At 41.8% G+C, this 12016-nt stretch overlaps 1 protein-coding gene across 8 annotated transcripts in view; it reads right to left on the bottom strand.

The window, feature by feature from the left end:
- The window catches only part of HELQ (helicase, POLQ like), a 34733-nt gene that overhangs the window by 13726 nt on the left and 8991 nt on the right, over window positions 1-12016 (bottom strand). For 6 of the 8 annotated variants that reach the window (XM_077814976.1, XM_077814982.1, XM_077814979.1 and 3 more), the window contains 5 exons: window positions 11306-11378; window positions 6438-6535; window positions 5004-5102; window positions 3881-4026; window positions 2536-2775 (listed from right to left, as the gene is read on the bottom strand). In XM_077814976.1, the coding sequence (XP_077671102.1) occupies window positions 2536-2775; window positions 3881-4026; window positions 5004-5102; window positions 6438-6535; window positions 11306-11378 (656 nt within the window). The remainder of the gene's footprint in view (window positions 1-2535; window positions 2776-3880; window positions 4027-5003; window positions 5103-6437; window positions 6536-11305; window positions 11379-12016) is intronic. The other 2 variants (XM_077814978.1, XM_077814977.1) reach the window with 2 other exon arrangements.

A 12016-nucleotide genomic window follows, 5' to 3' on the forward strand; every position in this document is an offset into this window, starting at 1 on the left:
CACTCATCCAAAACACACTTTCTCCAAGATGTCAACAAAAAAACTTGACGACGAGTAGGGCTGCTGGTGTGCTGAGACCACAGCCTTGCACACTGACCAATACTGTCTCATTGTTTCCTTGTATCCTCCCATTTGTCTGTCTGTATCCATCTGTTGTCTCATCCTATACTTGGACTGTAAGTGCCTTGGGGCAGAAGTCTTTTTGTTATGTGTTTGTACAGCATCTAGCACAATGGGGTTCTGGTGCATGACCAGGTGCTACAGTAATACAAATTATAAACAGCACCACAATGTCATCAAGGACTTCTACAGACAACCCACAAGTTGCCTCCCCTGCATCTTTATACTGTAGCATCTCCTACAACTGTCTATATTTTTTAAATATTGATTTGATGCAATATGACATTCACCTCAACAAACAATTTGGACTTCTGTCTACACTCTACAGAGTTTAAGTTTTATTTAAATTGAGAATATAGAGCAACAGGAGAATTATTTAAATTATCGACATGCATATTCCATGAACTGTCAAATAAATGACAAAAATGAGCTTATTTCCAAGCCCTCAAATCTCCTTAAGTAATAACTCTATTTAGAAAGGCTATTTCTAAAGAATTCTACACTGAAATAAAGCCAAAATTGCATTTAGTCATGTTCCAGTTATATTGAATAACAAAAATCTAAATTTAACAAACAAGATTAAACACAAACTTTGTCTCTAGATCACAAAACTCTAATATAAAATACTAAAAAGGAGCCAAATCTGTTTTATACTGCCAGATTATTCAGTAACAAGCCTACAAAAAATTGTGCCCCATCAGATTTACTGAAACACAAACATTGTGCTTTAAATCATGCGATTTAAAGGCTGAGTCAACCTGAACGTAATAACTTACAAAAGTAAGTTAAAATTAGTTTCAGGTATCAGATGCCTTGAGCCCCCTGCCAAATTTTTCTGGTTTTATAATGACATTTTCCTTTTTTTTAAATTGTTTCTCTTTTCCCTGGTTGCTGCATGAAAAACCCACACAAGTAGGGAAAAGATTTCCTACAAAATGCTGACAAATGCACAAAGACAACAAATTGGAATTACATTTTTATTCTCTAATCTCTTTCAGTTATAGGTTATTTACTATTGTACATTGATGAGTTAAGACTGCAGGCTATCAATAACCAATTTATCCATGAAAGTGTAATTTATTTTAAAAGCTACTTTTGGATAAGCCCCTTTGTCTGAAGCAGGCAAGAGGACATTCTCCAAGCCAAATCAGAATACATAAGGTAACTGATCACACTGAGAAACAATATGTCAATATCCTGCCAAAGTGTACCATTTTCGAATAGTAAGACAAGACCACAATGAGTAATAAATCATAGCATCCTAAATTCAAGAATGTCATTACATTAATTCAATCTTTGTTTTCAATAAATGCATTAGCGTTTACACAGCAACAGGTCATTTGGACACACTTCTGTAACCACCACCAGGACCTCAAACATACAGATTGAACAGATGTGCTCTATGCTAGTACATTTTTGTGTTGTCTACACTTTTCAATAATCTCTCCAAATAAAAAGGACTATTTTCAGTGTAATTCCACTTTGAAAACTGTCTAAAAATAACATTGTTTGTTTCCTTATTTACTATCTCAGTGATTTAATAAAAAATTCTCAGTTTATAAGTGATGGTTTTCTTAATTGCCAGCTCTATAGATTCTACCTGAAAGCCAAGACGTGTTCTTACTGTCTCATGCACCATCGTAAGTAACAGATTCTGCAACCCAAATTCTGCCCTCAATTATGCCTGGGCAATCATCTGATTTGGTCCTGCAATTGGAATTTAGTTACAATTCTCTAACTTATACTTGAGTCAAAATAGAATGCATCTTGATTGTTCAGAAGGATTCTTGCTCAGCAGGGTTTCCAAGAGCAAAAAGCAGAAAAACTCATCCTTGAAATCAGCAGATATGACTAACAACACACACGGAGAACTACTGAGTAGATTGCAAAAAGAAAAGGAGTACTTGTGGCACCTTAGAGACTAACCAATTTATTATAATAATATAATAAATATTATTTATAATAAATTGGTTAGTCTCTAAGGTGCCACAAGTACTCCTTTTCTTTTTGCAATCTACTCAGTAGTTCTCCGTGTGTGTTGTTAGTCATATCTGCTGATTTCAAGGATGAGTTTTTCTGCTTTTTGCTCTTGGAAACCCTGCTGAGCAAGAATCCTTCTGAACAATCAAGATGCATTCTATTTTGACTAACCAATTTATTATAATATAATAAATATTATTTATAATAATAAATTGGTTAGTCTCTAAGGTGCCACAAGTACTCCTTTTCTTTTCGCAAATACAGACTAACACGGCTGTTACTCTGAAACCTACTGAGTAGATTGTGCCACGTTTAATCGCTACTCAGAGTGGAACCTCATTAATATAACGTTGACATCTCCAATTTTAGACAAAGCAGGAGTTTTGACAATATAGGGTTTAAATGAATCCTCACAAATACTTTTGCATGACTAACCTTCGAGCTGGCAGGTTGACTCCAGCAGCTAGAGTAGATGTGCAAGTAAGAAGGCACAGGACACCTGCAGAATAAGCCTCTTCTATACGTTTCCTTTCGTCACTGGTAAGGCCGCTGTGATGGTAGGCAATACCAAATGCAATGGTTCGCTTTAGAACAGGACAGAGACTTCCCTTACCAATATTCTTCAAGTCCTTAATAAGATCTTGTTTCTCTTTTTCCCTGTGATTTCTATATTCCCTTGAGGGGGTTGGGGGCAAACGACATAAACACCCTTAACATTTACATTTTGACAATTCAGTAACTACGTTAAAAGAAAAGCATACTTCTAATTTGCTCCTGCACATTCTCCATTCCTACAACAAGAATATGTTCACCTCAACCACTGAAGTCCGGAAAACATTTTCTAGTGTTTCTAACACTATTATTACCAACATGAGAATCAACGTTAGTCAGCAGCAAAAAAATCAACCTATACTTTCAGTCAAGAAAACAGAAAGGATCAAGAAAATGGTAAATGTTCTATTTCAAATGCACTGAGATGAGTAACGAGAGAATGATACAACCTGCCTACAAGTCTAGTAATAGCACAGATTCTTTTCCTCATAGGCAGCAATCACAATGATGGGAATACCAAGTAGTTAGCGATTTCAATTTTCAGTATTTATTTTGTTAAGGTAATCAGATATACACACTGAAAATGAGTCTAAGTGCCATGTAACTTCCTAGAAACATCATTTCTATAGATTTTTTTGGATTATTATTAGATGAATTATTGCATGAATCTGAGCAGATATTGGTTGTTTCATTGATAATGAAATAAAACGTTAGGATATTCAACTTAAAAAAAAAATCCAACTTTTTGTTTGCATCTTACATTCCCAGCATATGTAACCAAACACAAAGAGCTGCTTAACAGGCTACTGTTAGGCATGACAAAGAAGAGAACCACTGAGAGCATGAATGGTAAACAGTGAGTGCTGTAATTTACACAGAACAGCATGAACAAGATGTGAATTCCATTGATGGTCTCTAAAGGAACTTTGCTATTTTTGCTCTTTTTTCTTGTTTATATTTTTAAAACTGATTCTTGAAAAATTGTATTTTAGTGCCTGTTTTTGTTTTAAACCAAAAATGGACTCTGGAACAGGAGCATTCCCTTCAAGCTACCCTATAACTCCATTCGCCCAGGGCAAGTTAATTTTTTTTGTTTTTCGTCAGGCAAGTATGTTTTTCATCATCATTGGAAAAGGCAGGTGACTAGTTTTTGTGCTAAAAGAAGTCAACAGTCAAGGCCGATTTGGCATTTCAGGTGTACTCTAAAATAGTAATGAGAGAAACATACTTGTTCAGGTATTTGCATATCATTTCAGCTACATTTTCACAGTTCTTTTTAGTGGAACAAAAGACTAGGCAGGAATAATTTGGAATGACTTCTGTCACCAAGGCAATAAGGTGGTCTGGGTCCATCTTCTGCAGATTACTAGAATACTGAAATAAAAGTGAAAAAAAAGAGTTATCACACACTCTACTTGTGATTACTACATGAATTAAACCGAAGGTCCTGACCCGCAAATCAATTCTGAATCTCCTTTCGCTTTAAAAATGCAGAACTTTAAGGGATGCTCAGAATTTGACTGGAGGGAACAGAAAGGTGTGAATGGAATATTTTGCCTCTTTACTACCATTGGAACTCATTGGTAACACTGGTGTTACCTGTTCTATTGTACTGGTAGTCACTCTATCAATGAAGAAGAGTACTGGTCTAGAGATCAGAAGTTTTTTTGGGGGTGGAGGCACAGTAAAAAGTAGGTAAAGACAACAAGGAGTTCTGATTGTTACATTATGGTTGTGGGCATAGCAACCTAGAATCAAGAACAGAGACCCATTACCTTCCTTCCCCCACACTTCACATCTGGGCACTCAAGTATATTAGGCCCCAAATTTGATCTACATTAAGAATAGTTATACCAGACGAAACAAAATTTCCAGAAATCCAGTAGTCATAAGCCAATATGAAAGAGAAGGGTATCTCCTCCTACCACAATGCAGGGGCAATGCCCTAGTGTGAAAGCCTATCACCCATTCCCAGCTGTCGAGAAGAGAGAGGGTGCTGGGATACCTACCTAGGTGGTTTTCCTGGCCCTTGCTCATAGGCTCTACCCTTTTTGTATCAGCTTCTGGCTAGTTGTCTGAAATTTTCAAGCACCTCACTCCCCCAGTCAGAAGGGAAAATAAGTTCTCTCCCTTCTTCTCTCCTGTACAGCTGGGAATAAAATTAAAATCTAAAAAACACCCCTCATTTTAGTATTTGGCCTTCTAAAGACCACTTTTCCATTGATATTCTTCCCCTTTATCATACTGTATATTTATGAACCAATGAGTCCTAATAATACCTTAATTTACCTTAAGTTTTGAATACTGTATATCTAAAGAAACGAAAAGTTTCATACATTTATCTGTATTACCTTGAAATTAAGAAGACGTGAAAAAGTAAGGCCATTCTCTGCTTTGTCGTCAACTTCATAGATACTATCTTGTATTTTAACATACTCCTTTAATTCTACCTAGGTTGATTTAAAAAAAAGGAAAGAAAAAGAAATGATATATTAACTTTAGTCAAATTACTGTCTGCATCACTACAACTTTAAAACTATGAGATCTCTTGGAAATACATTTCCAAACTTCAAAAAATAAAGGACCATTCTTATCTCTACACCCAAGAGCTGGCATATGGCATTTATTTGCCTGTTCTTTACCTCCAAGAATTCATTACCTCAAGACAATACACGCCTTTCCTACCAACTGGTAAAGTACAGCTTGGCTGATGCTGTGAGCTTCAGGGCTAGTGCACAAGCAATTTACTTTCAGTTTTGCATGCTATTTTATCTAATGTTAGTTAGCTTTACTGATTCCCTTCAAGGTAAGTATCTTTCTGAATTGCAACAGTATAAGTTAAATACAGTTTGTATTGTGTGTCACTTCCACTACTGCCACATATCTTTTAGAAAATAAATGTGATTTGTCCCCGGAAATCTAGGCAAGCCGAACAATGAAAGACGTATGTTTTTAATTCTCAAAGCAAAGGAACACTTTTTTAAACATCTAACTGTATACCCTCTTTTCTCTGCCCGGGTAGAGAAAACAAATGAGAAATTTTAGCCCAAAGGTTTTTTGTTTGTTTGTTTTTAAAAGGTAACTGAAGCATCTGATTGAAGGAACTCAGAATACAAGTGCCTTCTCAATCACAAAGAAGGGCTGGTCTACCTATAGATTTTGTACCACCTTAACTGAACTGATTTAGAAACCAACACAGTTAATGCAGTACAACCTCCACCTGCAGACATAGTTATACTGGTATAAAGGTGCTTATATTTATGGAAATAAGCTGTGCAGATACAAGCACCTTTATATGCAGACATAGTTATACTGGTATAAAGGTGCTTGTATCTGCACAGCTTATTTCCATAAATATAAGCACCTTTATACCAGTATAACTATGTCTGCACGGGGAGGTTGTACTGCTTTGAACTAAGTTTCTAAGGGCACGGCTACACTGGAAACTTCAAAGCACTGTCGTGGGAATGCTCCTGCAGCAGTGCTTTGAAGTGCAAGTGTGGTCACATGTGAGCGCTGGGAGAGAGCTCTCTCAGCACTCCTGGTAGTCCACCTCCACGAGGGGATTAGCTCCGAGCACTGGGAGCACGGCTCGGAGTCTGATTTTTCATACCCCTGAGCCATCAAGTTAGAGCGCTATAAAATGTAAGTGTAGACAAGCACTCAATCAGTGTAAGTGGTACAAAAACTGTGTGTTGAAAGCTCAAAGTATGAAACTAGCAGTCACTTTTAATTCTAAAAATAAAAATGTTACGCAATAGTTTTCCCTAGTCTTGAACACGTACTGGTCTAAAATTATTAGCGTAATACTCCGCTTGCAGGAACTGCTGCAGGTCCCCAACATTGTTTAAAGTTGCACTCATTCCAATGATTTGAGTAGTTTCTATAAAATAGAAAATTAAATGTTGAGTAAATTAGAAGACACAAAATGTTAAAAATGTCACAAGATGTATTTATAGCCTTATATAGCACATATAAAAAGCACTGAATTCAGTATCTAGGCAGCTGTTTAAATCATGCCATTTTTTTTTTTTAAAGGCCAACCAAAGGGGCCCACAGACTTTTGTACCTATTTCAGTGCAAGTTATCACAGCACAAGCAAAGTTCTAGTTAACAGTGAACACAGCAGTTGCCATATCAGAGCCAACTGCTGTAAACCCAACCTAACTCCGTTAATAAAGAAAACTTAAGGGAACAAGAAACTTTACTACCTGTGGAGGAATTAAAGCTCTCACAGTGGTCATTGGGTTAGACCAGAGGTTCTCAAACTGTGGGTCGGGACCCAAAGTGGGACGCAACCCCATTTTACCGGGGTCGCCAGAGCTGGCTTAGACTTGCTGCAGCCTGGGGCCAAAGCCAAAACCTGAGGCCCACAGCCCAGGGCTGAATTTGAAGCCCAAGGGCTTCAGCCCTGGGCAGCAGGGCTCAGATTAAAGGTCCCCTGCATGCAGCTGAAGCTCTTGAGCTTCAGCTTTGGCCCTACCCTCCCCACCCAGGGCGGCGTGGCTTAGACTTTGGCCCTCCCACCCAGTGGGGCTCAGGCAGGCTCAGGCTTCAGTCCCCCATCCTGGGGTCGTGTAGTAATTTTTGTTGTCAGAAGGGGGTCACAGCGACATGAAGTTTGAGAACCCCTGGGTTAGACTTTTATTTAAGGCTTTAATTTGGCAGCTCTCAAGGTTCTCAATGAAACAGTTTAACTGTTCACCATCACAACCGTCCACTAGCACTCACCTCTCACACGTCAAGAGAAGGATGTATTTTTGAAAACGATGAAGGTAATAGAATTGGAGAGCCACATGACAAAACAGCCTTAGCAATGGTTTTATAACATACAGGGCTCCAGACTAAAGGGCTGAACCAGGCCTGAGAGGCTGCCCAGACCAGCAGCCAATCAGAAAGGGCTGGGGGAGAGCCAATCAGAGCAGGGAAAGAGGCAGCCAATCAGGACAGGGCTACATCCTATATAAAGGCTGCCTAGCAGAGAAGGCAGTCAGTTGCTCTCTGACTAGCAAGGGAGAAGGACTGGCTCCTGAGCTAAGGAGCAGCATCTTAGACAAAGCAGTGCTAGGCAGGCTTGGGGAAGCAGAGCAGAACTCTGGCCCAGATACCTGCCAGGCTGTGGCCCTTGCTAAGAGGGGTTGAGAAGGTGCATCGGGCCAAAGGGTGTGGCTCAGGAAAATAGGGAGGCAAGAGGGGAGAGATGGAAGGCAGAAGGAGGCTGCCCCTAGAAAGTCCCTGGGAAAGGACCCAGAGTAGTGGGGGGTCCTGGGTCCCCCCCCGCCTTCCCCCTTTGCACTGTCCCTTGCCATTGAGGAGAGAGGCCGAGACAGACCATGACCTGCCCCTGAGACAAGGGGTTAAACTCTAGGGCTGTGGTTGGCCATGGAGGCAGGGACAAACGGAAGAACGGCTGTTAACACCACCCCGGAAGGGGGTGAGACCAGAGTGGTGGGCACTGCCGGAGGGCAGTGTCCTGAAGTGCATGCAGAGTGTCCTGCAGAGGACACCGCCGAGCAGGGAGCAACGCAGGTCCCAGGACAGCGGAGCGGAGCCAACGGGCAAACTACCATGTGTTGAGGACGCCCCACAGCGGTCAAGAGCTAATTCCCGGAGTGACCAACAGGGGGTGCCAGCGGTGATGAGTGGTGACCCCATCACACAACCAAACAGATTAAAAAAGAAAAAGCAACAATCAAATTGAAGCCTGGACTGAACAAGAGTCCTTCAGTGTAACAAGAAGCAAGTTTTAAAGGCAGGTGCCCTGGAGCTAGGAGTGTTCTGCTGCTGACCTTAGAAAGCCAGCTTCCAGGCAGATGGTCATGATACAAAAGGCCTTAACTGTCATTAGACAGCAGAGAAGGTGGTGTCTTCTAAATAACTGGGTCCCAGACAATGCATATTTAGATTTCTTGAATTTTACTCAGAACACCCAAGTAGCCTTTAGTGCCACACTTGAAGAGCACATGCTGAATGTTCTCCACCTTTCTCACTGACAAGGCAGGTGGCTGTATTCTGTATCAGATGAAGACTGCAGAGGTCCACCGGCGTACAATTGCATTAGGGGAACAATTACAAAAGACATGGTAATACTGTGGCAAGGTTTGCATCCAAGAAGAGTCTCTGGGCTAGTCACAGACAGATAACAGAAATATCTCACAATGCCTTTTTCCGTGTACTCAGGGAAAAAAAGATCTTCCACAACCCCTGGCCACAAACCACACAGTGAAAGGGCGGTGCTCCCCACCTCCATTCTTTTAGATCAGTGACCCTCTTCCATTTATATAAAAAGAATAAAACATGTAACAATGATAAGCCTATCTGCTTCAAGACCGAGCTGGATAAGTTTATGTAGGGGATGGTATGATGAGACTGCCTACAATGACATGTAGCTGATCGACGACTGCTACATCTCCAATGGCCAGTGAGGGGACACTAGATGGGGAGGGCTCTGAGTTACTAAAGAGAATTCTTTCCCAGATGTCTGGCTGCTGGGTCTTGCCCACATGCTCAGGGTCTAACTTATCACAATATTTGGGGCTGGCAAGGAATTTTCCCACAGATCAGATTGGGCAAAGATCTTGGGAGTTTTCACCTTGCTCTGCACCATGAGGCACTGGTCACTTGCAGGTTTAAACTAGTGTAAATGGTGGATTCTCTGTAACTTGGAAGTCTTTAAATCATGATTTGAGAATTTCAGTAACTCAGCCAGGGTTAGGGGTCTATTACATAGTGGGGGTGTGAGGTTCTGTGGCCTGCAATGTGCAGGAGGTCAGACTAGATTATTATGATGGTACCGTCTGACCTTAAAGTCTATGAGTCCATGTAATTTATTTGTTTGTGTGTTTCAAGAGGCTGGCACTGAAGGGTAAGGGTGTGAAAGGAGTGGCGGGAGAGATTTTATTCGGCAGTTTGATCTCAACATAAACCAACACCTTCCAAATTCCCCCGATTGCCTTTTGTGAATCTCTTGGGCGTTATGACCTACCAGTTATGAAACACTGTTCTAGATTAATCCCCTGACACAGCAGCATCCATCCTTCCCAGATTAGTTGCAGACACATCACTTCCATTTAAGTCAAAACAAGCTGAGAAATCACAAACATCAGAAAACCATCTTAGATGAAAAAGGAATAAAGAATTTAATGTTGTCCACATACTGGTGACTATGGGTGTGTCTTCACAGTATGGTCATCTTGAGTTAGCACACCAGTTAACTGCACTTGAGCAACTATTGTTCAAAACAAGTTACTGAGTGAGTTGCAAAGTGACTAGATTAGCTGCTGCTGAGTTGTAACTCAAGCTGACGCATCCCCACTGAAGTACTAGCTCAAACTTCAGCAGCATTCAGGCTTCGACCCCCCCCTGCCAGGGAACGTCTACGCCAGGGATCTCAAACTCGAATCACCATGAGGGCCACAAGAGGATTAGTACATTAGCCCGAGGGCTACATCACTGACACCCCCCTCCCTACCCGGTCCCCACTCCACCCCTTCCATGAGGCCCTGCCCCACCCCTTCCCCACCCCCATTCCAACCCTTTCCCCAAAGTCCCCACCCCAACTCCGCCCCCTCCTTGCCCCTATTCCAACCCCTTCCCCAAATCCCTGGCCCTGGCCCGCCTCCTCCCCTAAGTGTGCGGCTCCCTGTTCCTCCCACCCCCCGGAAAGCGTTAAGTGCAGTCAAACAGCTGTTTGGAGGTGGGAAGTGCCTGGAGATAGGCAGACGAGCAGGGATGCAGCGTGCTGGGGGGAGAGGGAGCGGCGGAGCTTGATGGCCGCAGGAAATAAGTCCGGGGGGTGCGGGAGAGAGTGCAGGGAGCTTGGCGGCCCTCAGGGAATAACCCCGCAAGCCGCATGTTTGAGACCCCTGGTCTATGCTGTAGCTGGGACAATGTTTCCCAGCATCGACAGACATGTACTAGCTCTGCTCCAGCTAGCATGCTAAAAATAGCAGAGTAGATGCAGCAGCATAGGCAGTGGCTTGCGCAAGCCACCCGAGTTCAAGTCCACCTGACTGCCCAGGTGTGTACTTGGGTGGTTAGCCTGAGCTGCCACCCATGCCACACTACTATATTTAGCATACTAGATCCAGCAGACCTAGTGTGTGTGTGTGTGTGTGTGTCTACCCATGTTGGGAAGCATGTTCTCAGGTGCACTGTAGACATACCCTGAAAGGCTAGCTGTCTTGAGCTTATAGTACTACCTAACTCAAGCTACAGATTTTTGTATGTGGCTGGAAATCAAGTTAAGGGTAACACTAGTTATAACTCAAGCCAACTGTGCCGTGAAGACTCGCCCTATGCAATAGATACTGTTTCACAGTGTTCCCTAAGGCCTTTATATAAACATTTAACAGGAAGGGTCAGATTTCACTCTTGAGGGAAGAGTTCACCCCAAACTGGAATTTCTCAGAAATGAAGGAAGGGGACTACTACAGGGCCACTTCATGAACTCCTGCAAGGCACTACAAAGGGGTAAAAAATAACCGCAGTGATCCATGGTGAAATACACTATTACTCAGTGGAGTTTGTGATATTTTAGAAACCGCAAAACAAAAAATAAATTAAAAGTTGGATTATCTCTGTCAAGTTATACAAGTTGTTACTTTACATGATATTTTTAAAGGTAACTAGTCATGGTGCAGGAGTTACTTACTGCTGGTGTAGAGAATTTTTGCAAGAATCATTTCCAGTGTAGCTCCACGACTCCCCTCACCAAGCATGTGCAACTTCGGGGAATAATAAAGAGAAGTGAGGCATGGTAAATTAGTTACTGACTTAGCAATATTTCTAAATACAAACCAGCATACAAATCAAATCCCAAATATTTTTAATATGGTAAACCTTTTGTCCGATTTCTCTTTAAGTTTGGTGTATTTTGACTCTAAAGCCTCCTCCAATAATGTCATCTCACTATAAAATATTATATATATATTTATTTTTTTAGGAGAATGCGGAAAAAAGTATGTGTTTAACAAGGTTTGCTTTCCATGAAATTAAATGACAACGGTCACAGGGATGGCACTTCCTGGCAGAAAACACTCAGTGCAGTGATCTTTTATTACTACCCAGTTAGAATTTATTTTGTACATCTCTTATCTTGATCAAACTGTGCAACGAGAGGTCTGGGGCCGCTGCGGGGGCCAGAAGCAAGTTTCAGTGAGTTTGACAAGCATGGCTGGCATTAGACCCAGGACTGAAAGCTGAAGCCCTGCCGTGTACGACTCTAGCCAGGGCCCTCAAGTACCACCACCCAGGGCGGAAGACGAAGCATGAGCAACTTACCTTCATGATGCCGTCTGTGGCATGGGGCTCAGGTAATTGCCCTCCTTGCTCCCTCCTAACGATGGCTTTTGCTTTTATATGC

The sequence above is a fragment of the Eretmochelys imbricata genome, chromosome 4 (genome assembly GCF_965152235.1).
Source record: "Eretmochelys imbricata isolate rEreImb1 chromosome 4, rEreImb1.hap1, whole genome shotgun sequence".
Lineage (NCBI taxonomy): Eukaryota > Metazoa > Chordata > Testudines > Cheloniidae > Eretmochelys > Eretmochelys imbricata.